We start from the raw sequence: 26,316 nt of genomic DNA, 5'->3' as shown, positions 1-26,316 counted from the left end.
CTTTGGTTTCAGGATAAGAACCTACTTCCAAACAGGGTAATGCCTGGAATTTGCTGATGACTTTCAGACACCTTCTTCCTCTCGCTCTGCCTTCTGTTTTCCTGTAACTTTCCTTGCAGTCTCTACTCTCCTCTTGCCTTCCTCACGTCCATCACCCCTGTCTCCTCACTTCCTTCCTGCTTCTCTCTCAAACCCTCATCTCTGCCCCCTCTTCGCTGTCTCCTTCTTTCTTTACCCCATTTTCTTCCCAATATCTTCATTTCACCCCTTTCTGATTTGCACTTGGATGACAAGAAATTGAACAATATATACGTATTAATTTCCAACCAAGAAATTCAAATTCCTCTGGCATTCCTGTTCAGCTTAACATTCTCTTGGCTTTGGATCTCCCCACTTCCTCTCCCTTTCCCCAATCCTCTGCCACATACTCCTCACTGCTCTCTCCATTGTTTACCCTGCTGCGTTTTGCCCATTTCTTTCATTATTATGAATGAATTATTATTTGGGACCGTGTCCAACACAGTCACACTTAATATCTTTCCTCCTTGTTGACATGAACATTAAAATCTTCATAATTGGTTTGTGTGACATTCGTAATCAACGCAAAATGTTTTGTTTTGCTTCTGATAATCATCATCCTGGCAATCAAATGTTTTAGTTTGTTGCTTTCCTGAAATCACAATCAATTTTCTGTACTTGGAAAAAAACATATCTTCCATTGTAGTCCTGTCTCAATTCTCTGAGCTCTGCAAAATCCCTCTCTTGCTTTCACCTTGTTAAAACGGCAGCTACCAAGTACTGAGATATAAGATCCTATTACACTCAGCCTTGTATTACTTTACTAGTTATCTGGGTAATTTCAGATTAACTAATAATATAATTTCAAGATCACTTTCTCCTCAGATGACGGGTGTTGCAGAATTTAGATTGAGGAAATCAAAATTTGTCCCTTAAAACACGATGATTTCAGAACAAATGGTCAGCAGAAACCAGCTGTGTGTTGTAAATGTTAACATGAGCATACAATCATGGTATTATTACTGCCAACTTGAACAGAAACAGAAGACTGGTGGTGATTGATTAGAATCCACTGTCTGGACCAAATGCCATTATGATTGCTGAAAAGATTGTGTATTCCATTTGATTTATAGTCATCATATTTTAAATTAAATATATACATTTGTCAAAAGAAAATAGTTTTATTTATACCCATATAAATTATATATATGAATGGTTGGTCTAAACTCATACTGTACATATGATAAATGTGCTTTACTTTGTACTGTGTGTTGAGAGAATAAAACTGTGAACTCATTTCCATATTTAGAAAGAGAGGCTGCTACAGTGTATGATTACACTAAGGGGTAATCTTACAGCACCTGCTCACGAGAGGACAAGAGGATTATTTGAACAAAAGTCTGTTCTTTCTCTCACTTTTCTTGCTGTCTGAGCTCCCCCTCCCTCCCGCACACAGCAGACTGCTGCTGCCCTACTGGGACAATGCACTTACATAACCAATCCCTCTCTGTAATCCCAGCCCATGTAGCCCCTCCCATCTCTTCCCTTCCTCATTGGTGTCAGGAAGAACGGGAGGGAAGGCTCCCTTATGTCCAGATTACTATGGAAGGAGCAACAGGACCTCTTAATCTTAATCTCACCCAGATACATGTATGTTCTGGATCATCAGGACTGAATCACATGGCCTCATTCTGAACTGCTCAACCACTGATTTCTGTGTTAGGGGTCTTTGGAAACTATTATATGGTAAGTCTCCTTGTAAAAATTTACTGATACATGTATGTATATATATAAGTGGATAGCTAAGAGTTACCTTTTGCCATTATTATTCCCATTACAGTTAAAATATCCCATTTTTAGAGCCTCTAAAGCTCCTCCGAATGCAAAATTGAAAGTACATCGACACTTTGAATTAATGAACAAACATACAAAACAGATGCGAGTGAAAAAACATGAACTCTGAAAGAGCTGACTGAAGGCTGAGAAATAAGTGAAGATGGTGTAATCTGGACAGATTATTTCTCACCATGTCTGCACAAAAATCTTGTAAAAAAAAAAAAAAAAACAGAAACATGCAGTTGGCCGTGACTCGTGAAATTATAATTATTGCCTCATATGTTTGTTTCATTTATTTTATTATTATTATTTATTTTTATTTTTATTTTTTTTTTTAACAATCGTTAAAAACCGTCCGAGCGCGCTCCCGCGACAAACTTCACCAACTGTGCGCGCTCCGGACGAGCGGCTGGTACTTAAGCCTGGCGTCTGGTCGGTGATCCGGGAGCCGAGCGAGCGAAACACGGCGAAGAGCCGCTGCTGGGTGTACCACTTCGGCGCTTACCTGCCCGTGTGTCTGCGGCAAACTGAAGGATATTTCGTCCGAGGTAAGCGGGTGTTGCGGAGGCAGATGAAACATCAGATTTTCGGTACGAGTGTGTGCTCTGGCGGCGGCGGCGGAGGAGGTGGAGGAGGAGGAGGAGGGGGAAACAACAGCTCCGCTCTTAGCCGACGTTAGCTTCTCTCGCTAGCGCGGCGCTAACGTTGGCTGCTAGCTAGCTAGCTAGCTAGCGCGCTCGCTGCGTTTAGCCGCAAAAAAAAGAAGAAGGCAAAAGGGCAAAAACAAACAAAAACACAGAACAACGGACGGAGCTGGCTCCTTTGTTGCCGTGCCACACACACACTTGTCTGTGTTGTGCAGTCGATTGACACGTTTGGCGAGCTAACGTCCGCTTGTGTTGTGCACAGAAAAAAAAAAACCCTTCACGTAGCCGTTGCTAACGAGTAGCCGATCCGGTTAGCACGAAGGCTAGCTGGAGGGGGCTCCTGCTTTACGGCAAGACGGAGAGGCCTTGTGTGTGTCTGTAACAGTCCGGGCTAGCTAGGCTACGCCGCCGTTGTCTGCCTCGCCAGACAGACAGAGCCATTTTGCTTTCAAAGCAGGTTGGTTAAGTTGAAGAGAAACCTACGGCTGTGTTGTTTTTGTGTGTCAGTGAGACTGGCACAACCTGGTTTTGTGGAGAAGTGATGACTAATGTTTACTCAACGTAGGAACCGCAGCTGCTGTCAGTGATAGATAGTGGCTGTGTGTGTTTGTGTGTGTTTGGCCTGTCTCAAAGGGGAGCACGAGTGAATGTCATCTGTTTGTTGTTATTATTGATCAGATAACTCTGATCTGCTTTATTACTTGTGCAGCACCAGACCGGATTGTGTCGTTGTTAACGGGGGCACCTGTAGATGTGTTTTTGAACCATCTAGGGAGAAACTAAGCTCTAAAGGTGTCAAGGTGTGACCTTTTTCCCCTAATGAAGTTTCCTCAGTGAATTAGATTAACCTCACTGAAGACCACATTTGGCTTTTCTAGCTTAACAAGATCTCTGCTCAGGCTGAGGAGGAATGGACTCAGGAAGTTAAAGGTTTTCATGGTCCTTTTGCACAGAGGATGTGTGTAGAAACTGATCCATGTACTTGGTGCAACTATACTGTAGTAAGAGATTGTGAGCCTCTTTGTTAATGTTTGAGCAGACCAGAACATACTATGTCATGCTTATGACTAACTGAGGGATGTGGTTTTTGCTGACCAAGCTCAAGGACTGTCCAAACACATCTACTGTACAACCTTACTGCACACACCCATTTTAGCAACTAAGGGTAGTATGTGCCACAGAATATTAGAATGGAGGTTTACGCTGTAGAGGTGTTGAGTTGTGCTAATCAGTTTCCTTGATGAGGGCCCAAAGGCAGCCCATGGTCATCTCTCAGATCTCTCTTATAAATGACAGTGTCAAACTTTAGATAAAAAACATAGTTATTCCTTTTTTACTGGTCCGTTAATATTGACCCATTAATTGTGCTATTTAAAGAAGACGATTTATGTTTATTGCGTAATAACTAAGTTTATACAGTTAGTAGAGGAAAATCATCCAATCGTCTCCATCTCTAGTCCTTCCTACTTAATGTGGTTGTCCTCAGTGACTCTCGGACTTGACAAACTCTGACCTCAAAATATCAGGATGCCACCCAGCTCACCCCTCCTGTAAGAACAAACAGTCAGACTTTGGAGGAAAGTTGCAACTCCTTCAACTGGCAGTGATTCTTCCATGGTGTGGTATCAGTGTAGTGCTATAACTGCTGCTACAAATGACATAAATCGACAGAGTGAAACACTTGTTTGAAAGTAATCTGTTATATGCTTTTGAGAGTTGGCGAAAATTTGATGGAGGCGATTGCCTCCTTCCTGTCTTTGCAGAGAAATCTAAAACTGACTGTATTCTGTCTTGTTTGGGGCTCAAACCACTACAGTAATGTTAGTTGACTAACCCTTGAACAGTGATTAGAATGCAAGTTTGTGCATAGGCTCTTCTTCAAATGTGTTTGTCAGCCTCTGATCTAAATGTAGAGTTAATTTGAATGTAAGTCAGTGAGTAAAAATGTTTGTAAAAATTACTGTAAAGGTTGAATAATTTCAGAAGCATGAAGAGCATTGGAATATGTCTGCAACCTTTTAAGTCAACTCCCTGGGTGATGAATATCATAGTATTCGACACTAATTAATATGAAAACATTCTTTCATTCAAAGAAATATTAAGCTAGTTAACATTCCACACTAATAGTATAATTTTATCACATTGAAGCTGCATGGAAGACGATTCAGTATCCGGAAATCACACAATTGGGGACAAATACAAGATTCGATTGTGGAAGTAAATCCACGGAAAAGCCTAGAGTCCAGACCCCAGTGCAAATATTCCTAAAGGTTGAAATTGTACAGTATCCCATCGAACCATCAGTGTTAATCGGCTAAAATAAGCAAAAACAGACACACATTCTATCCTGAGCCAAAGCTAGTTTCTTGTGTGTTCTTTTTTCTTGTTTTTTTTTTTTTTTTTTTTGTTTCTCTCTCTGTCCCAACTCTTTCTCCTGCTCAGTACAATGTTTGGTTGTCTGTAATACAGTTGTTCAGATGAACCTGTGATGACCCATGGCTTTTCAGTAGCTTTTAGAGAGGCTTAGTCATATAGTAATGCAGCTGCAGGGACGGATTTTATATGTTGATGGATGCTGACAGATCATAGGGATTTATGCCATGGATAGGAAGCCTCATCCTCAAAGGTCTAATACTCACTAGTGTTTCCTTTTACATTGGTTCAGTTATGGCAGCCCTCCAGAACTTTGTCACTGACTGCCTTTTTTTCTTTTTTAATTTATTGAAAATGCACACATAGCAGCGTGCTGGACTTTCATCAGTTCTTATGTTGGTATACACATACACAAAGAATTAGGCTGCTTGCAGTTGATTTAGTTCCACCAGTGGGATGTTGGGAGGTGGTCTCATTGGTCTTATTGGTATGCAGCCTTTCTGTAAACCGATGCTGGTTCCCATCCAGCCAGGTATCTGTACTGTGTTTGGTGGCCGATTTCATTTTTAATGGAACTCAGCGGTGACAATGATGTAACAGCATATGCACTGATAGCTGAGTGGCACATGCTTGTTTGATGGTTCAGGCACCTTCCCCATCAACCAGATGGATGATCAGTTCTAACCTTTCAGCTCCTGGTATCTCTCCTTCATTCAATACCTATGCTAAAGACTGATAACTTACTGAGGTCGCTTTACAGGTTGCTTAAAATGCCCAGTAGTCAAGTATGTTTTGTTTTTTCACCCCCTTTCATTTCCTCAGTTCCTTGAACTTAAAATATGTGAAACACTGCAGAATAAGTGCCTGTGGACCACACGTGTCTACAGCAGTCTAAAGTTGGCTTTAAAGGCATGGCTTACATGCATCCCTCCTCTGTACACAAAGGTGCCTGTTGTTTGGTTTTTAGCTCTTAAGCAAAAAGTAGCGCCGTATTATAGGTAATGGTCCATATTGTGTAGTTTAAATTTGATATAAAAATTTTCCATGCCCTTAAATAGTTCTTTCTTTTGAGGCATTATTTTGACGTAATGCTTCAGGTTGTTTGTGTAGATTGGCAGCACTGCCCTGTTGTGCTGCCTTTCCTTTCTTGTTGTCTATGAATGCCAAAATTTTTGAATCGCAAAGATGTTTCACTTGATGAATGCAACACATAATTTTTTATTTTTATTATTTGTGTCAAATTTGTTTCATCGCTCTCAGGCCCACATCCTCCCAAGTACCCAAAGGCTTGGTTTATGCTGCTTGTATTTGAATTTCACAAAGGCAGTGGGTTGTTTTCACAGATGTTGGTTGTGACTCAAAATGTTGCATAATCAAAAGGATGGAAGAAACTAAGGTGATGAAAGAAGTTTGTTGTATTCCTGCAAGTTGTTCCACTTGGTTTTACTACACAGTTCAGTCATAACAGATTTGATATCAATTAAACTTGTAGAAAAAAAAAAACTGCAGCACTGGCAAGCTAAGATACCCTCACCACCTAAAGGAGATGCTCCCATTTTCTCCAGGGTGTTGACCTGTTTGTGTTAATGACCAAGAGAGGGAAAAGCCGGGGGTTTGTTTATAAAATTGTGGCAGTATTGTATTTTCTGTCACATCATTTAAGTATTGTTGAACTGTAAGTTGTTGGTATATTAGCATTTCACCTCCTAGGCCTAGTAAAGTGTCTGTTTACAACCACTAGGGTGAAGCATCAATGTTGGGTTTTTGCGACATCTATTTCTTAAGCATAAATGTCATGGCTACTTTTTTTTTTTTTTTTTAAATCCCTAAATCATTATTCCATGAATTAAAAAAAAAATCTATCCTGTACAGTAGTCTTTAAGTCATCACCACATATGAAGGATTTGATTGGCCGGCAGAAGTATACAACTGCAAGGCTGTAACTCTAGTTTTTCTGCTGTGTCACCTGTCACAGCATCAGCAGCACATGTCCAGAACAGAGCCAAGCTCTGCCTCACAAGATTGACAGCTGTTGTGACAGCTGGCCTGATGCAGGAGGGGCCTGTGTTGGTGTGTACGAGGGACAGAAAGACAGTAACTCTGGTTCTGTATTGTAGCAGGAAAGAGGAAATTACCTCATTGGTTAAGAGGGGGAAGGGAAATTATAAATGTAACACACCTGAGAACTGGGAGGAGGAGGGAAACTCAAACAAAGGGACTTAAAGAAGGACAAGAGAAGTGAGAATGTAAAGGACAGCGGGAAAAAGGGGAAAGAAACACACACCTCACCCCAAACTGTGGTGAATAGAAAACTACCCCCATCACACACACAGACACATACATTAATGGAGCTGGACTGATTGAACTCTCATGCTCATCTCACCAACCCGAAGACACGTACCCCATAAACCTGGATCCCTACGCATATACATTCACTCTTACACCCACACCACCTTTGCATGAATTTATTTTGCAGTGCCTTTGTCTGAAAGACTGTGAAAAGAGTGTGTCCCACTGTGGGATACATTAAAATTATTTGTGTTTTGGTTTAGCTCGGGGGTGGACATGTAAGTTTGTTTGGTCTGATGCTGTGTGTGTATTTATTTCTATCTTGATATATATCTATATAAAAAAAAATACAAAAATACATGTACATGCACCTCGATTGGTTTTGTTTCCTTGTGTTCTTCTCGTAGCGTTGGGTTTGGGTTAGAGTGTAGCTCTCTTGGTTAATGTTAAAAATTTACCAGACTTCAACAGGTTGATTTGGAACCCCGCCTGTCTAGCACCCAACATTTTAGGTTTTTCATTAGAGAGGAACCTTCCAGCTACAGTATTAATGATGTAATTCTAGACTTAATGAATGCCAAAGGGAGTCCCTGTTGTTTTGCTGTTTTTTTTAAACTCCATTTGTTTGTGTCTGCATGAACATAAGAGTGTGTGTGCATTTGTGCCTGTGCCCTGATATCCTTGCTCTGTGTGGCTTCTCCATGGTAACAAACTACTAAGCTGCACTGTTAGTTGTGTTTTGTTTTGTTTTTTTTATTATTATTTTTATTTTATTCTGCTGTGGAAAAGGGATGCCTGCCAAACGAAAGAAGTTATAACATTGCTCCTAAAGGAAATATTCATCATTTGTTGTTTTTGTTTCACTCAAAGGTTTAGTTTGGGGCCTGATCTGGCTGCTGCACACATTCCCAGTGATATTCCACCTCTTGTAGCTAACAAAATATCTTTGTTGGGTCCATTGCATGGTGTGCTGTATATTGATCTGCACTGTCGATATTGGTTAAAGTTTACTTTAGTCTTTATGATGTCGTATTATTGAGCTCTAAAGTCTGGAATAGGTGCAAATTCGTGTGTCAGCTGCACAGCAGGGTACATTTGAAACTGCTTTTCATCTCCTTGATCAAGGCTCTAGTCTGTTACAAGCAGGTCTCCTGCCCTGAAAAATTGAATCAATAGTCAAGGACTCTTTACTCTGACTAGACAACACCTCATGCATCAAAAATATTGTACCTGACTGAAAGCATGTGTTTGTCTGAATTAAACTAACTAATTTTCTTACAACCCAACATTTGGACTAAAATGAAGATGGCAACTGAGCCTGAGCCCAAGCAAGATTCAAATACACCTCAATCCAGAAAATGTCAGTAGCAGTGTCCACTTGCTGATGCAGTGCCATGTTTGTTTTAACAATGATTTCCTCTGTTACCTCAATATCTCTGCGCTACATAGGAGGAGCCTCTCATTAAAAGTGAATTGGAACCTAACTTGTTCCGTTGGCTTGTTCAACCTCACAATATTCAATAATAAGATTTTCTTCTTTTGGAACAGTAACATTCATTGATTTATTCTTGTGGCAGCGATGCTTTAAGAGTTTTTCCAGATAAATGAAAAAGTTTTAAGTCAAGTGGGCTTTAGTTGGTCACCTTTGGGGAAAAGCCCAGCACAATATTATCTGATTTAGTAGAAAATAAATCATGTTTCAGGAAACACATCTAACTTCACCATTGGCAAAACATCCATGCGGTGTGAAGCAACAAGGGCACTGTACTGGTGAGGTTTGGGTTGTGTTTTGAATGTCATCTTCTTTCTGTCTTCATCTGTAATGGTTCAATGGCAGACACGCAGTACCACCAGTTGTTTATCTAAACAAACAGACAACGTTTATCATTACATTGTAAAGCATGAATTTGTATTTTCTGAGTCCTATTTTTTTTTTTTTTTTTCCCCCCCACAATTTCATCCACTTTTAGTTTAGTTAACCTGGTTTGTCAAATGTATCCCAGAATCATCTGCTGAATAAAGGTAAGATCAGGGAGCCTCAGTGAAACCACATGAAATGTACTCATTAGAGCTCTCAAAGTGTAAAATAGCAGGCCACTGTACACTGTAATATTTCTTATAACTCCAAATTGACATTTAAAGTGTTTTAAAACCTTTTTTTTTTTAAAGGTAATGGCTAAGTATAAAGAGGATATTTATTTGCCTTTATGTTGGCCTTGCTTCATTGACTCGCATCGGATTAGCACAAGCCAGACTTTACTTGGAAATGACAGCACAATTCGTTTCATATGGAAATGTGGGCTTGTGCACAACTCAGCTGTAGTGTGTTTTAGAAGCTCCTTGCCAAGGCAATGCTTTTTTTAACATCTCCAACCCACTGGTCTTGCTGTCTCTTACTTAATTTCAACTCAGTGGTGCTTTGTTGGCTTGACAAAATGTGGACCTCTGCATTGCCAAAGCGTGTTTAAGATGTAAATAATCTGTCTCTCACCCCTCCCTCTCTCAATCTACCCCTTTGTAAACCCCTGGCTGTAGGTAATGAACTGTTTGGGTCTGAGGAGTTGAACTGCTGCCTAGTCCAGATGGCTCATTGTTGCATTTGTTGCCCTGCCCCTTTAATAGCATACTTTGGGCATTGACTAGTGTCACTAGTGCTGTTTTATAGCTCACAGTGGGTTTTCTTTGTGCCCATATTTTTTGTGCTGCTGAATTTCAGACAGCATTATGTTGATATTGTCTTGTGATAATGTGAACAGATGCAGTGTAACGATGGTGAAGAGAATACAGCAGTGTGCCTCCTGTCTTCCTTTAGAGCTGAACAAGTCCGACTGTGCTTTCACAGTGGTAGTTCAAGGCGAATCCAGCAGCACCTCACCCAGGGAAAAATGGTGTCATGAACAGCTCTTCTTCATGCTATGTCAAAATGACATTTTCAGTATCATCAGAGACTAAGGAGGCAAATGAAAGGGAAGGAAATGGCTGGGTGGTAATTGTGTTTGGAATCAGTTACATCTGTGTTTCAATCTGTCCATATGTGATTAAGACCCAAGATGCATTTTAGTGCACTGTGCGAATGAGACCAGCCTCTCTTTCTGTATGCACTAAGCTAGCTATCACTTTCTCTCCTGCTGACAAACAGATTCTGGCTCTCACTGATATTTTGCTTTCACTTTGGCTTCTTTTCCTGGCCCACTCAATTTTGTGCATTAAAAGAGGGAGTTTGCATGTGTGCGTGTGTGTGTGTGGCAAATTAGTAGGACATTTTTCATACCTAAAATGACTCTGAAAAGTTAACAAATTTCCACTTTACTGATGTATGAAATGCATATTATTTCGATCTGGTAATGAATTAAATATGAGGTTGAATATATTTTAAAACCTATTTGGATTTGTGCTGTTGAATGTAATACGCAAATGTGTTTTATTGGGGAAAATCATAATTATTAATCAGTGAAAGAATAAAATTTTAAGAAACTGCAGTGAGTAAGGTATGGTGTCAACAAGGGCAGCGGGCGGTACAGCCTGCAGCTAGACAAGGCTGAAATCTGAGACCTGCAAAACCACAGAGGCAGGCCAAGGGAGGGGGTTGAGAGAAAGAAACACAAGTGGGAGAATGAGAGTGAGACAGACTGTCCATCGTTGAGAAAAACGACAAAATATGCAGCCTTAAGGCATGAAAGGAACTGCACATGCAGATAGATGAAAATGGAGGGACACTGACATGGTAGATAAAGTGGAGGGGGGGGGGGGGTTAAAAATTTTTAAGAATCAAATTACAGTCTGTGCGGGGGGGGGGGGGGAATTATGTGTTGCGGAGAAGAAGGGGTTATGTGTTGAGCTCGGCAGCTGCCAAGAGAGAAAGGGGAAGGGTGTGAGTGAGCATGCTCTGTTTGGAGAGACATTGGATGCCGGTGTAGCTTCTCTCTGTTTTGCACAAACACACTCAGCAGCAGTGACACCTAGCACACTCCAGGGGACAGGGAGAACATGGGCTGAATAAAACTGAGCCATGGAGGTAAAAGTCAAGAGGAAAGGGAGACATTGTCTGGGACTTTCCCTCTCCTGCGAGCTACAGCTTTCTTCCAGCAGGAGTTTAAAAGAGCACAGCTTTGCTTCGTAATCACTGATGGGTTATTTTTCTGGCAACTTTTCCACACAATACAAGATTTGTTTTTCAGAGAATCTAGGAGATGTTTTGCCAGTTGAATCGTCTTAGTTTTTTTTTTCTGCTGCAAACCTGCAATTTTGGGAAATTGTTTGGAAGAGGATATACCTGTTAAAAGCTGCCGAGGCCCGGTGCCAAACGCTACATTTCCTGAACATTTGGCAACAGGAGAAATAAAGGTGGAACGTGGATTTTCCAAAAAATCCAGAGTTGAAGAAAGTCCAAAGCAACTTGGCTAAAATGCCTCGTGTTGCTTTTAGTTCCTAATGACTGGGAGTAGCCAGGGAGTGGCTACTTGACCACACACTGACAGACGCTTTACAGACTAATTTTGCAGGGCTTTCAGAGGAAGAGACAGCAAAACGAGTGAGCGTTTCTTTTTCCACTGTGCTGCGGCATAAGCACCTAGCATCCTGCATGGTGCTCTGTTTTTAGTTTGGCATTCAGTTTGGTCTTGATAGGCAGGTTTGATGGATGCTTTCTTCACCCACTGGATGTCAGCAGCTGTCCATCTTGCTGCTGCAGTGACTGAAGGACTGTGGATTTTGGTATTTTGTAGTTAATTCTTTTTTTTTTTTTATATTCCATTGGCATAGGCACTCTGATCCTCTTCTCTTGCCCTCTAGTCTCCCAGTGGGCATTTTTTTTATTTTTTTGCTACTAAGCATCCCCGTCTTCTTTTGTCTGGACACAACCCTCATTCTTTCATTACAGCCTGCCCTGGACCCGCATGTTCTTACCCCTCCTAAATGGGGGATGAGGAAGAAGAAATATGATCCTCTGTTTTGTGGTGTGTTAAGGGCCACAGCAACAGTGTGTGGTTTCCATGGAAAAGACAGGGGAAATGATTGTGCTGGAGGGTTGCATGAATGCTCTACTCCTATGTCTCTGGTCCAAGTGAACTTGAAGACAGCTAGCATAGCTCTGCAAGCTCCACCCTGGAGCTTTTTGTCCAGACTCTTTCCATGTGTAGCCAAAAGGCGCGTGAGCAAGACTGAAGGTGAAGGAACTTTTAAGATAATGCATGGCTATGATCAGGGTTACATCTTAACTGCTCTTTAGCTGGTTGTGCCTCTCTCCTTCTAGCTACATCCAAGATGTTGTAAAATGTCATAAATTCCTGTGCTCAATCCAGCTGTAGCTATATTTGTGGCAGTCTGATAAATGTATACTTGTTTTTGTTTGTTTGTTGTTGTTTTTTTTTTCTTTTTTTTTTTCCCCCCCAGGGACAGAATATATGTTGACTAGCTTGTGTGTGGGTGAGTACAGAAGATGCTTTGATTAAGTGTGTCCTGTGTGCATTGTGAATTATATCTGTGGTGTGTGTATAAACACTGTGCAATGTGTTTGACTGAGAAAGAGTGGGCTCTGAGTTGAGAACAAAGAGTGGCATGTTTGTGTTGAAGGCCAGCTTGTTTTCCATCTCCATCTCTGCTAGTGGTCTCCTAGCCTACAGGGCTAATAGATAGGAACTAGGCAAAGTTGTTGAAAAAACATAAAAAGCAAAAGCTTATTTTACCTATCCCCTTTTTTTATTTTCTTATTCCTTTTCATTATTATTTTATGATGGAGAAAGCTGGAGCATATTGAGTTTTGTTCACTACATAAAAAAAAAGATATGGTATTATCTGCACCAAAAAAATGCCAATGATTCAGAATTTTTTTTTGTTTTGTTTTGTTACTTAATGATCCACATATTTCTCTACAAACCAAATACAATTAGAAAATAAAAATTGAATGTGCCCAGTAGTAAACATTTTCTTTAATCAAAGCCCTTCATTTTCATTGTCAATGTATCAGCCTATACATTTGCAACCCAAAGACTGTTGACAGTAGCAGTCAGATTAAAGTAAAACTCTGGCAAGTGTCTTGTTTGCCCTGTGCGTCACTAAATGCAGTGGGTAATCTGATCAAGTTGTTTAAAGCAGCCTACGAGACGCTTTATAATGTTAGCAGAATGGAAAACCTCAACACATCTTTACATTAAAATATCTCAAAGCATAGTGGCCTTTACATGATAACTTTGCAGATGTTAAACTAAAATCTTAGAAATTGAGGGAATGTGGCGGTGCTTCTTTATTAAATGCCATGTAATGTGTGTTTCTTAGTTTTCTCCAACTATAAATTCAAATACAACTGTACGCTGATCAAATATTTTGCCTGCAAGGTTTGCCTGGTGTGTAGCATTTGTAAACGGTGTCTGATATTACTCACTAAATGCCCCTAAATACTCCATTGTTATCTACAATTTAATGCTTCACAATCGTTTATCAATTTCAAAGTGATATCTGATTGGTAAGACAATACTCTTGTGGTTTTTTTTTTTGTTTTTTTTTTTTTTTTTTTATAAACTAACTATTGATCATTTATTCAATGATTTCCTTGAACGTGGCAGTTGCAGGGTCATTTTGATGCCTCATTAACTTGTGATTTGGAGACTGGTGGTTCTTTGATCCCCACTGACCCACAGATTAGTGGCGTTGATCTCATGCAAGAAGTGCAGGAGGAAGCTGTACACATTACACACCAACAACGGGCTTTCAGCGGGCTAAAACAAGAAGCCAGGCTGGTGCTCTTCATGTCGACATCATGCCTGAGATTAGCATCTGCATTTTTGTGCACAATCGTTCTGATGTTTTCACTCAATCAGATGAACTGAATGCTGACTTGATATGAGTTAACGAGCCTCTGCAATTGATATTTGTGGCTGTGGAGGCTGAAGTTGAGCCCACTCAGAATATGTTGCATCGTGTTGCTTTATCAGTTGTAACAACAGATCAGTGCTAATCTAAGCCTCTGAGCAAAATCTGTCAATGTTATACAGAGTAAGAGCACTTCAAAAGTGTTATCAAACACAAATAGATTTCAGTTCAGATCCACCTGGGGAAAGGTTTTACATCAGCATACTCATCCTGATTACAGTAGTTAGGAGCCACTGACCTGAACTCATAGGTGGAGCTTTAGCTGTGCTATGAAATATGAATTAAGGGTGCTGGGAAGCCAATGGTGCCAACAGACAGTATAGAAAGAATCAATGGATTTAAAAGTCTCATGCTAATGTCCTTTGCATTAGCAGCTCAATAAGTGTCTGAAATACTTGGAATGAACATTGCTCTGTCTATGGAAGAGTACATGACGTACATGATGTTCCTCTCCTGGTCTCTGATAGCCTGTTAGCACAGTGCAGATGGCTGCCATAAACATGAGACTGCAATCTTGGAAATGAGATTTGTATCCTAGATGAACTGACTTCAGCATGCGTAGTGCACTTTCAAAAATGAAAGACCAAGACATCACTCTAGGCTGTAGAAGATGCATGTGAAGCACTGTATATTTTGCTCCCTGTTTATTTCCTCTTGGTTATTTAAGGAATTCTTAAAATATTTGTTTACAGTCTTTTTTTTTCCCCTCACTTTTCAGAGGTCCCCACATTTCAAGAGAAGACGAAAGCCTCATTTGGAAATCTTATGGACGAAGGTGGGTAATATGCCCTCGGTGTAGTTGTTTTCACCTGTCGTCCTGTCCATCTTCAGCTGTGTTCACCATCAGCCTTCTCAGTAGACAGTTTCATATGTCTCTGCTCTGACCTCCCTTCTTGTGGTTTTGGCTATCAGTTCATTTGTTTCCTGTTTAAGGATATGTTCTTTTCAGTTTCCTTTATTTGGGCAGCCATCGCAGAGTTTGCCCTCCTGCAACATTGTGCATCGGCGTGATTAATAGCCTGTTATTTTGCCTCTTGTTAAAAAGGGGCATGCAGAATAACCTGTTAATCAGGAAATGGTTTTCACATTTTCCTTTATGTTGCTCCTCACTAATGCACAGAGCTGTATGCCAAGTCATTGTTTGTGACTGCTCATCTTTCTGCCATCATCCTTCCCTCCACCTCCGAGATACAAAGAAGGGGAAGCTGTTGAGCTGACTCACTCTGAGTCCTCAGCACCCTGGGCTAACATTTTCTCATCTTTTGTTTAGTGTAGTCAGACTTGACCAAAAATCTGAACCCAGATGCTAGATTACTTTCCACTAGTTTTTTTTTTTTTTTTTTTTTTTTCTTCTTCCCCCCAGACATAAGCTTGATATCAACAGATGAAACTTCTACCGGAAAAAGGATGTACAATTGCGATGGTCACCGTGGATTTAGTTACTCGAGGGGATGTATTTGTTTACATTTTTTTAATTTACATTTTAATATTTAATTAGCTATTAGCAGTTACTTTTGTTAACTGCCATTCTTTGTGCTGGGAAACATCAGTCCTACAGAAGAAAGCAGGTTGCACAGTACACTGATTCTTAAGCTATGCCTATCATGTTTGAGAGTTATGACTCAGATTTTAATGACAGTTTCTGTAGATGGGCAGGGAGGTTTTTTTTTTTTTTTTTTTTTTTTTGAAGTTGCCCCTCCCAACTGCCAAGACAACTGTGTATTGCTGCCTCTTCTGCTGATACAGCGTTGATTTTTCAGGCTATTCAGTGCCATGTGCGTTTCTTTTTTACCTCATGCAGCATATTTGCGTCATCTCTTTCCTTCTGTCCCGCCTCTGCAAGGCTCCTGTGCCCCCCTTTTTATAGTTTAAATCTCTGGAAATACTGGAACTTTCAATCAGTGAAAAACCCTGATGCTGTATAAGTAAATTAAAACAGCCCACCCAAGTTGATTCTTACCTGCCTGGTTAAAGAAAACATTGGCCTGTTGACTGGTAAACTTCCCAGCCTGGGAACACTTGGCCTTTGTTGTACCCTTTTGATAAGGTGCATCATTTTATTTGAAATAGTCTCATCCCGAATGAGCTGTTAAATGCAGTGTCCACATTTTAAGAAGTAAAAACAAAAAGCCTTGTTAAACTGAAACTCGGACTCGAAATCAATTTCAAAGCTTCTTCTTTTTTTTTTTTTCTTTTTTTTTTTAATAACAAAATGGTACTGTGCCTTGCTTATCAGTACTTTAGTGTCAATTCTTGGGCGCCATGTGCCAGCTAAACAAGTGATGCTATGTTTATCCTTCCATGCACCCTTTTTGACTGGGCATGCTGCTACTAGTGAGCCTTAAGTGCTGCCAACTAGCTTTTGGACCTGCTGTTAAATAGATGAGCAAATTTTGTCAGTAGTAAACTTAAATTGTTTTCTTACAGTGTGATTAAATATCTCAGTTTGAAATTTGCTTGTCAAACTCCATCAGTCAGAAGCAATATATTAATCACACCATCTTTAGCTTTGTTTTTTTTTTTTTTTTCCCCTCCCCCCTCCCTCTTTTAAACATTACTGTGGAGCCATGGCAAGCTGCATGCAATGATGATGCCTTGCCAACATTCAAATAAGTTGACTATACATCAGCATCCCTACACAGATGACACCCTCATGGCTGAATAACAAAACGAACAAGATGTTTTCATATAGTCTCAGTGGGTTTGGATTTGGCAGCTCTGCTCAGCTCTAAAACTGTAAAATGTGCCCCCTGTCCTGGCCTCTCGGCTGAGGTCCACTGTTGCTCTATTTCAGGGAAAGTATGTTCAGACATACATCAGGTCTGAGCTGCAGCCGGTATTCTTTGTTCAACACAGTATTAGCCCATTATTCGTGACCATAAATCAGCATCTCTTTGGATAATTTGATGTTGTTGTTATTATGGCCACAGCCAATCTAGATCTCCAGATTGACACTTTTCAGATTTCTACCTGACCACCACTGACAGTCATGTCTCCAATGTTCACACAAATCATGAGAAGGGACTGCAGTGGTTCATTTGTCTGGTTACAGCCACTTGGTACTGTCTAAGAACACAAATGTCCTTTCTCGTTCTCTCAATCTCGTTCCCTCTCTCTCTCTCTCTCACACACACACACACACACACACACACACACACACACACACACACACACACACACACACACACACACACACACACACACAGAACTGGCAGACAGCCTCCACTTCTGTGATAAGTTGCTGTGCCCTTATCAAGGCTTTTTAAGTGAGGGTAAAATGCCCTACACTGAGTCCATATATAGTCTATGGTATTGGTGCTCACTGTCGATGTGAACTGATCAAAGGTTAAACTTATTCAGTTAATATTGATGCTATAGTGGGAAAACTTTGTACTTTTACAACATTTTATTAACTTTTTGATTAAAAATACATCTTTTACAGGGAACATTTAAGGAAACATGCGATTTTAAATATTTTTATGAATAAAATGAATTTAGATACATAGATGCTTATATATGTTTGATGCAGCTGTACAGTATATGACTTTCTCTCTGTAGTTATAACTTTGTCTTATGAGCATTGTCTTTAAGATGGATTGGCCGAACTATTGAGTGTCTGTTTCAAGCCGTCCAATGTTAGATATATGCAGTGCCACATGCTAGCTGGCTGTGACCCTGGGCTTGGACTGGCTGGATGTCCTGAGCTAATTTTGTCCCATTGCTCTTAGCGCTGCTGCTAGCGTGCTAGCTAGCTAAGAAGATCTATAAATAGCTGCTAAGACACTATCTTCCTACCAGCAGATGTGTTTATAGGCAGCCAGGAACAGGGACAGCTAGCTAATAGTCTTTCATTAGATCCAGTTTGTGCCTCTGCTGTTGGCATGAGTGTGCAGAGAAGCTTTACCCGAGCAGCCCTGCCTGCTGGCAATGCTGCCAGCTACCGAGCTAGACACAAGAGGCAATGATTATGATGTAGATAAAAACACTTAGTATTTATGGTTATTGGATGACTCTAAAACCATCTGGGATTGGTCAGAAGTGTCAGGAAATCACAAATCACAGAAATACTTCCTTTGTAGCCACACTGGAACTTCTTGTTGGCTTTGTTGGCTGTCCACATAATGCTGCACTATCCGACCACCTGATTCTCCTCCCTTGTCTTCACCTCCCACACATACTATCCTCCCCTCTTTTCACATTCGCTCTGGGTCTCCCTGCGCTGCATCTGTCTGTGGGTAGGGCTATAAAAAGGACGAACTGTGCAGGGGTAGGTGGAGACATGGCCATGCACAATCAACCCCACCCAAACCCCGACACTACCCAGAAAAGATCTGATTTGAGAAACATCCTCCTCCTCCTTCCTCTTCTTTCTGCCTTCTAAGCACACTGCTGTTTTTACGTCGTCGTGTTTGGTTAAAGGGTTTTAGTTGTTTTATTTAAGGTCAAACATATTCCGATTCCTATGTACTTGGCCTACTTGATTCTAAACTTTGCTGTCTCACTCCTCCTCCCTTCTCCCACTCCCTTTTGGTATCATCTCCTCCAGCCCCCTCCTTCCTTCCCTTTTCAACACGTTCCTACTCCCCTCCCCATCATTTTCACTGGCCTCTTCTCTACCCTCTCCTTTTCTTTGCTCCACAAGCCATACCATACTTAATCACAAACCTGTTACCAAGGCAACTGCACAGCACGATTGGAAACAGCAGCTTCACACGTGTGCACACACACACACACACACACACACCCCACACACACCCCACACACATCTGAGTTCACTTTACTGTCTGGTTGTGACTAAGAGAATTTGAACAGCTCCTATTTGCTGTCTGGACAAAAACAGATATGCCCTTTGTAGCCGACAGAAGTCTTGTCATACACACCTTTTTTTTTTATATATATATATATATATATATACACACATACACACACACACACACACACACACACACACACACACATACACACACTGTTATGTTTCCAGCCAAACTGAGGTTTTATTTCCATCTACAGAAATAGGACGGCAGCATAGATGGTTCGAAGCTAAAGTGTTGCCTATAGCAGCTACACTCAATTAGGAAGTGACTAGTTTACATGATTTGAGTGATTCTTTCTGAAAGGCATCACGGTACTCTGGATTTGTATGATAGTTGATCCAGACATGATCAGGATGTGTGTCCATACATTGTAGGTCTGTGATGATTGTTTGTTTATTATATGTGGGTAAACACTCTGTACAGAGGGTTTTGGTTCAGCTTGTCTTTGAAAGCTGAGAACTATAAACAATGGCGCAACTCACAGAAGATAAGAATGGAGACACCCAGCGTGGTAAGATGTTTGCTGTGAAAGCTTGTACAGCCTGAAACACTCACATGATGAGGAAGAAGGATGTGTGGCTAACTTCTATTGGTTTGTGTGTTACACCCCCATAATGAACTTAATCCCACATTCGCTCACATAGATCTGTGTCTGATCTGTCTGTAGCAACTTCTGATGGACACATCCTGCTCTGGTCTGGAATGACCAAATAAGAGCCAAATAATAAATTTTTTTTTTTTTTTTTTCCCCCCACATTATGAAAACTGTGAATGAATCAGAAGAGGAATTTACACGCTGGGTAAACAAGGATCTAAAGTTTGCTATGAAGCTGCTTCAAGCTAAGGGAAGCTCCAGAGGTCAAAGAAAATTATTTGTAGTTTCATCTGCCCTAATGTTTTCATGTTGCCATTAGATGCATTGTTTAGTACATTCTGCTGAAAATTTTAAAGATTTCTGCTTTTTCCAGAAATGAGTCGCCAGACTGCCACCGCGCTGCCCACAGGAACCTCTAAGTGCCCACCCTCCCAGCGTGTGCCCACCCTGTCAGGCACCACCGCCTCCAACAGTGACCTGGCCAGCCTGTTTGAGTGCCCTGTCTGTTTCGACTATGTCCTGCCCCCCATCCTGCAGTGCCAGTCCGGACACCTGGTATGTATTGTCCAGTCTGGAAAGTCGCCACATATGTTGTTTGCAACAAATTAATCAAGGTATTCATTCATTTTTAATTTTGTAAAATTTCAGTGTAATATTCCATAAAGTTAAAGGACATCTTGAATTAATCAGCATCATTCTCAAGTTTCCCCCTCGAGTAGAAATGTTCTTTTAATCTAATATTCATTCTTACCATCAGTGTTCGTGTTCAGAAGTTTTCCATTCAGTAGAAGGATTTGTTTCCATAGTTTTGAAAACCAAAAGAATTTCTTTCAGACTGCATTTCAATTCAATCAGATCCTGTATGCTAGGAAAATGTTTCTACAACTTTTTGTTTGTGTCATGCAGAACTACTTATCTCTTAAATGGACATGCAATTTATTGTAATGATAGCAAAAACAATGCCATTTTCAGGGCCCCCCATGAAGGGAAAAAACTGTTAGAGATTTAAGTGAAGGGCTCTGAGCACTTGCTAAAATGTGAGCTGAGCATTTCAACAGCTCTATCATATAAACGGGAGATGTATTCATTACTAAACTCACTATAGTTGCCACACTAACTTGTATTATTTGTCCCTTCCCAGGTATGCTCCAACTGCCGGCCCAAGCTCACCTGCTGCCCCACCTGCCGAGGGCCCCTGGGCTCCATCAGGAACCTTGCCATGGAAAAGGTGGCTAACTCTGTACTCTTCCCCTGCAAGTATGCCTCATCGGGCTGCGAAGTTACGCTGCCACACACCGACAAGACGGAGCACGAAGAGCTCTGCGAGTTTCGGCCGTACTCCTGCCCCTGCCCTGGCGCCTCATGCAAGTGGCAGGGCTCTCTGGACGCTGTCATGCCTCATCTGATGCACCAGCACAAATCCATCACTACACTGCAGGTCAGACATTTGGTTCAATAAAGCAACTGCAGTGTGTTTCTGCAGCAGCTCTTCTCGGCCCGTATCACCCTCCTCTAACTTAATTTGATAGCGAATACTGTCCCATGTAAACACGGCTAATGGACATTTGTTCTATTACAATTATATGCATGAATTGATTACATATTTTAACTTCATTGTTTCATTATCTTCCTGTCCTTTTTTTTAATTTATTTATTCATTTGTCTACACAGCTCATCTCTATAATTACAGACATTTAAAGCAATATGAGCAGTCTGCAGCATCTGTCTTGTCGTTGGCTTCTGAGGCACAGAGGGACATTAGCAGGCTTAAAGTTACCCAGTTTTTCTTCATCAGGGCAGAGAGCACAGCATTTCCTGTTGGCTGTTGTGTTGTCCAGATGATCTGATGAGGTCGCATCAGTTACAGGCACAGGAAGACATCCTTCAGGCTTCCCGTTAAACAGCATGCATCTGTAGCTTATGAACAACAGAGCAGCTTAATAACCAACACAAGAAACTGCTCTGGAAAACACCAGTAATGTTTGTACAAGCACTTCCGCTGTTTTGGTTAACCCGACTGGTTAATTGTCTTACGAAGTAGCTTTCACTGCCTCGATGCAGACATCACCCAGGGTCAGAGGCTGTGTGTGTGTTTTTGTTTTTGTTTTTTTTTTTTTGTTTTTTTTTTTTTTTTGGGATGAAGGATTTTCTTAAAATTTGTGAATGACATTGTTTTGGTTTCAGAGATGAGATGTGTTGTTGGGTTTGGTGGTCAAAAGTTACATCGACCTTTTATAAAGAAAGTGTCATCTGTGATTTAAAGTTCTGCTTTGAAATGTGGAACAGAAAGGAAGGTTTTGACTGTACTCCCTGAAACTCAACTGGTTGGCAGAGACATGCAGTCATATGGCAATTTTTACTTTGCTGCTTGTGTTTTATGTGCTTCATGGAAAAATAAATATAAAATAAAAGTTAGTGGAACACCAAACTGCATTTAACAAAGATCAGATTGTAGGTGTAGCTGTTTCTCTGCATTATTCATAGCTCTTTGTCCTGAATTGATGGTTTTCAGGACATGACAGTTTCCATCATTTTCACTGTGTGCCACTTCTCCGTTGACTTCAACATGCACACATCCAATATAGAATCTGTAGCAGTGATGGCAGATGACCATGTAGTGTTTTGTAACTTGTTTGTCCTTGTCCAGGGGGAGGACATCGTGTTCCTGGCTACGGACATCAATCTGCCTGGTGCGGTGGACTGGGTAATGATGCAGTCCTGCTTCGGCTTCCACTTCATGTTGGTGTTGGAGAAGCAGGAAAAGTACGACGGGCACCAGCAGTTCTTTGCCATCGTGCAGCTCATCGGTACTCGTAAGCAGGCTGAGAACTTCGCCTACCGGCTGGAGCTCAACGGGCACCGGCGCCGCCTGACCTGGGAGGCCACGCCACGCTCCATCCACGAGGGCATCGCAACCGCCATCATGAACAGCGACTGCCTGGTGTTCGACACATCCATCGCACAGCTGTTTGCTGAAAATGGCAACCTGGGCATCAACGTCACCATCTCCATGTGCTAAGAACTTTGACGAGAAGAGGGTCAAAAAGTTACAGATTGTAAGGGGGCATTTTTTTTAAGGGGTCAAATCTATTGTGACCTCACAGCACCCCACCCCCCTCTCTGCCTCCGCCTCTCGCCACCCCTAAAGACATGGAAGTGGACTGTCTGATCAGGCAGCCGTGGAGGCCCAGGGGGAGGGTTGGATGGATGGATAGGATGAGTTAACACAAGAACATAACTGTGTAGTGATGGCTATAGACTTCTAAACACACAAATATATATGAGAGACTCATACACGCACATGCAGTCTCACCTCCTCTTGGTCATAAACACGGACACAAACTGAGAAGCTGTTCAGTCAAACTTGCTTGTCAAACACTAGTTTTTCTGTCATGTCAATCTCTTGGAGTGATTTCCCACCACTCTTATTTTAGCGTCTCACTTTCGTCTCCCCCTCAGTCTTCCTCAGACAATTCAGACACTACAGCTCACCAGCTTTTGCTCCAAGACACTGGAGACTGAGCAACAGCTACACAACGAGGAAGGCTCAAGCTATATTTCACATGGACGCCTGGTCAGTGCCAGATGGCTAACTCAGCTATCTGTCTTTCCCTTCTGTCTGTCACCCACCTCAGTACCCGTCAGACCTCCTGAATCAAATGATTCACACGTTTCCGACACTTGGGTTGCTCGGCCCGCAGCTGTGGCTGACATCGATTTCGCTCAAACTGGAATTTAGAGTCCACAAAAAGTTCATTTTCACAGATCTGGATATTTATTTTCACCTGTGACTGATGGATAGCTGGGACTGGAACTGTCACCCACAGGCATGGATGGCTGTAGCACCCAGAACAACCCAGTTTTTCCAGGGACCAGAACCTCTGGTCCATAGATGTCCATCTACATCTGTGATGTAAAACATCTGGACCTGCTCATCTGGTTTCCTTCCAGTCGACACTGGTGCACCCCACGGCTAAAGATCGTGCATCGGACGCTCTTTATTTAGTTGACTGTCATTGTCGATAGTGATTAGACTCTGCTCTCATACTGTATGAATTTAAGAAGGCCCTCAGCTACATCAGCTCTGGATTATTATTATTTTTTTTTTTCCCATGGACTGGACAGAGACGTTCTGAATCACTTTCGTACTTTGCATTTACAGGCTGCGTATCAGTAGATGATTTGAATATGTGTCAGTGTCTTTTGACCGAAGAACAGAGGATGTTGTCTCTTTATGTTTTCGTTTTGTTTGTTTTTCATGAGGAAAAAAAAAAAAACACTGAATTTCAGTTGATTCAAAGTTCTGTTTTTTTTTTTTTTTTTTTTTTTTTTTTTTGTTTTTTTGAGTTCATTCTTAAGTCTTGTTTCTTTTATAATTATTTTAGATGTCTTTTCTTGTAAGAGAGGAGAGAACTGTGTGTGTGCGTGTGTGTGTATGCTTGTGTGAGAGACAGATGGACATTTTCCTCCTCCTCATCTTTCCCCTGCTCTCGTCATTTCTTCTCTGCCTCCTTGTCGCTCTGCCAGCGTCGGCCTCAACCACTGACTGATCACCCAACTAGGAATGAGGGACAGTTTCTACCGTTATAATGTTGCTATTGTTATTATTAAATGGAGATTATCATAATTATCATTTTTTTGTAATGACTTTTAAAAACAAACGTTAAAAGGCAGTTGTAAAACTTGTGGCTCAATGTCAGTGTTTGTAGTTAAAAAGCAACTTGTGTCGTTCTTCTGAAGGTTTTGTTTTTTTTTTTTTTCCCCCCCAAGAGTTGGATTGTTTTCCTCCATCTGTTTGTCTCTCTGTCCTTTTTGTTTGTGTGGTAAGTCTTTTCTTCACACCCCCCCACCTTGTTTTTTTTTTTTCTTTGTCTGTGAGGAGGGAGGGAGGTCAAGCCAATCATCTCTCCCTTTCTTCTAGATGTGGAGTCTCAGTCATGTTGCTGCTCTCCCTCAACTCCTTGACTTTTTATCTGTTTTAATTTGTCATTAAATAAATCTATCTTTTTCATACCTGGTGTCTTTTCTTCATTTCTTCGTCTCAGGATCTGATGGTGGACGCAGCAGCGACGGCACAGTCCCACCTTCCGGTCTTTTCAGTTGTTTATCTCAGAACAATCAGGTAACGCCATCATGGCTGTAGTTTGATTTACATGATTCTTCTCAAACTGCAGAGCAGCTGAGCAAAACTTGGTATTTCACACTCTTGGCACGGTGGTTGATTGACTTCATGTTGCAGAAACAATAATGGCGGTGAGGGTTAGCTTTTCGGTGGATGCATCATCTTCCTGTTTCTCACATTCTTAAGGGGGTTTCTTAACCCCCCTGTGGTCCCTTTGCTAACTTCTGGGAGGGTTTTTGTGTTTGTTTGTTTGTTCTTTTTTTTTTTTTTTTTTTCTCACCCCCCACCTCCCTCAGCACACAGGGCAAAGGTCAGGATGAGTTCCCGAGCAACAACAACAGTGGGCTGTGGTGTGAACAGGTTATAGCACTGCGACATGTCTGAGCCTGCAAATGAGAAATTTAAGTAATTATCAGAAACAGGAAGCCGCTGGTTTCAGCTCCAGCCAGGAGGAATCAGAGTTGGAAAAATGTTACTTCCTGACGGTTGATTTTCCGCCTCAGGCTGAGCGTCGTCTTTATTGCCACATCAGCCCAATCTTGGCAAAACATGTTGACACTGAATTTACATTTCAAGTTTATTTATCATGAAACCCGTGCGCCAGTTCAAACTGCCTGTCAGGGTCAAATCATTGGAAAAAGAAAACTCGCCAAATGAACATACCAAAATTAAATAACTTTATTCCCCTCCCAATTGATTCTGCTGCATGAATATCACAACGCACCCTAAAATCCCAATTCAGTGATACGCAAAGAAAACTTTTCTTAAAACTTAGTGAAAGAAACAGACCTGGAAAGTTTGAGCTGTAGAAGCGCTCCAGTGACGTCGAGCTCAAAGGTTGTCAGCCTCCACAGTTTGTCATTAAGTGGGTCTGTGGATGTAGGGCAGTCTGTGAGGTCAGACAGGCAGATCAGACTGGCACCAACACAGAAATACTTCTGTGTAGCTTCAAGTTTTCTGATATATTTATTAGACATACAGCTATAATTAAAAGTATAACTTCTGCTGCTGCAAATGTGTAGCTGAAAGCCAAGGTGGGGTTGTGAGTGTGACAAATCATGTCGCATCATCATGTTTTTTTTTTTTTTGTTTTGTTTTTTTTTTAGGCAGTCAGTGAATGCTAATGTGCTAATCTAGCCTAACCTCCAGGCTCACATATTAGCATTTAGCATCTTATGCTGGAGCAGCTGCAGCATCTTTGGAGCATTTCTGAGTCACAGAGGGAAAATCAGGGGTCACAGTCATCTTTAAGCCGCAACTGTTGGGTTGTGTATTTGATGACTTTGTGCTTTAAAGCTCTAAAATAGTTGGACATTAAGAAGTGGAAGATGTTGTCTGGAAAATGAAACACATTTCCAACATCTTGGGTCAGCCAGCTCCGTCATGTGGTCACTACACCTAAAATTAGCTGGTGGGTGGGTGCTCTGCCCTGTGAAGTGGGCATGCTGCCAGTTTGCCCTGCGGCCCTCTGGGTAATTACCTGCAGTTTAAGGTCCCCTATTCACCGTGGGGGAAATGTGTGTGGAATCCAGAGGGCTCACACTAACACTGGCTGTCACAGATATGTAGACATGCATCGCACAGTGACAACCAACGTGGGGCTTTTTACATCAAGACCAAGAGGGAGCGATGTGATACTGGTGAAGTGCAGAGACTGTGGTCGGTCCTTTCAGAGTACACAGCAGCCCCTGGAGGTTAAAGTGTTTATTACAAACTCAGCTCAGATCTCCTTATTTATAAGTTACATTATCAGCT

At 41.4% G+C, this 26,316-nt stretch overlaps 1 protein-coding gene across 4 annotated transcripts; it reads left to right on the top strand.

The window, feature by feature from the left end:
• Positions 1-1,600: 1,600 nt before the first annotated feature.
• On the top strand, positions 1,601-24,197 carry siah1 (siah E3 ubiquitin protein ligase 1). Of its 4 annotated transcripts, none has more exons than XM_029522721.1 (5): positions 1,601-1,764; positions 14,749-14,805; positions 19,813-19,994; positions 20,581-20,877; positions 22,087-24,197. In XM_029522721.1, exons 1-5 carry the CDS (start codon positions 1,671-1,673, stop codon positions 22,456-22,458), a joined length of 1,002 nt encoding a protein of 333 aa, XP_029378581.1. In that variant the 5' UTR covers positions 1,601-1,670; the 3' UTR covers positions 22,459-24,197. The 4 variants fall into 4 exon arrangements, with proteins under 4 accessions (XP_029378581.1, XP_029378583.1, XP_029378582.1 ...); XM_029522723.1 differs by lacking the exon at positions 1,601-1,764 and adding an exon at positions 2,255-2,402; XM_029522720.1 differs by lacking the exon at positions 1,601-1,764 and adding an exon at positions 12,085-12,328.
• The last annotated feature ends 2,119 nt before the right edge of the window (positions 24,198-26,316 follow it).

This window comes from Echeneis naucrates, chromosome 16 (genome assembly GCF_900963305.1).
Source record: "Echeneis naucrates chromosome 16, fEcheNa1.1, whole genome shotgun sequence".
Taxonomy (NCBI): domain Eukaryota; kingdom Metazoa; phylum Chordata; class Actinopteri; order Carangiformes; family Echeneidae; genus Echeneis; species Echeneis naucrates.
The sequence above is the reverse complement of the archived record's forward strand: the minus strand, read 5'-3'. Positions and strand labels throughout refer to the sequence as shown.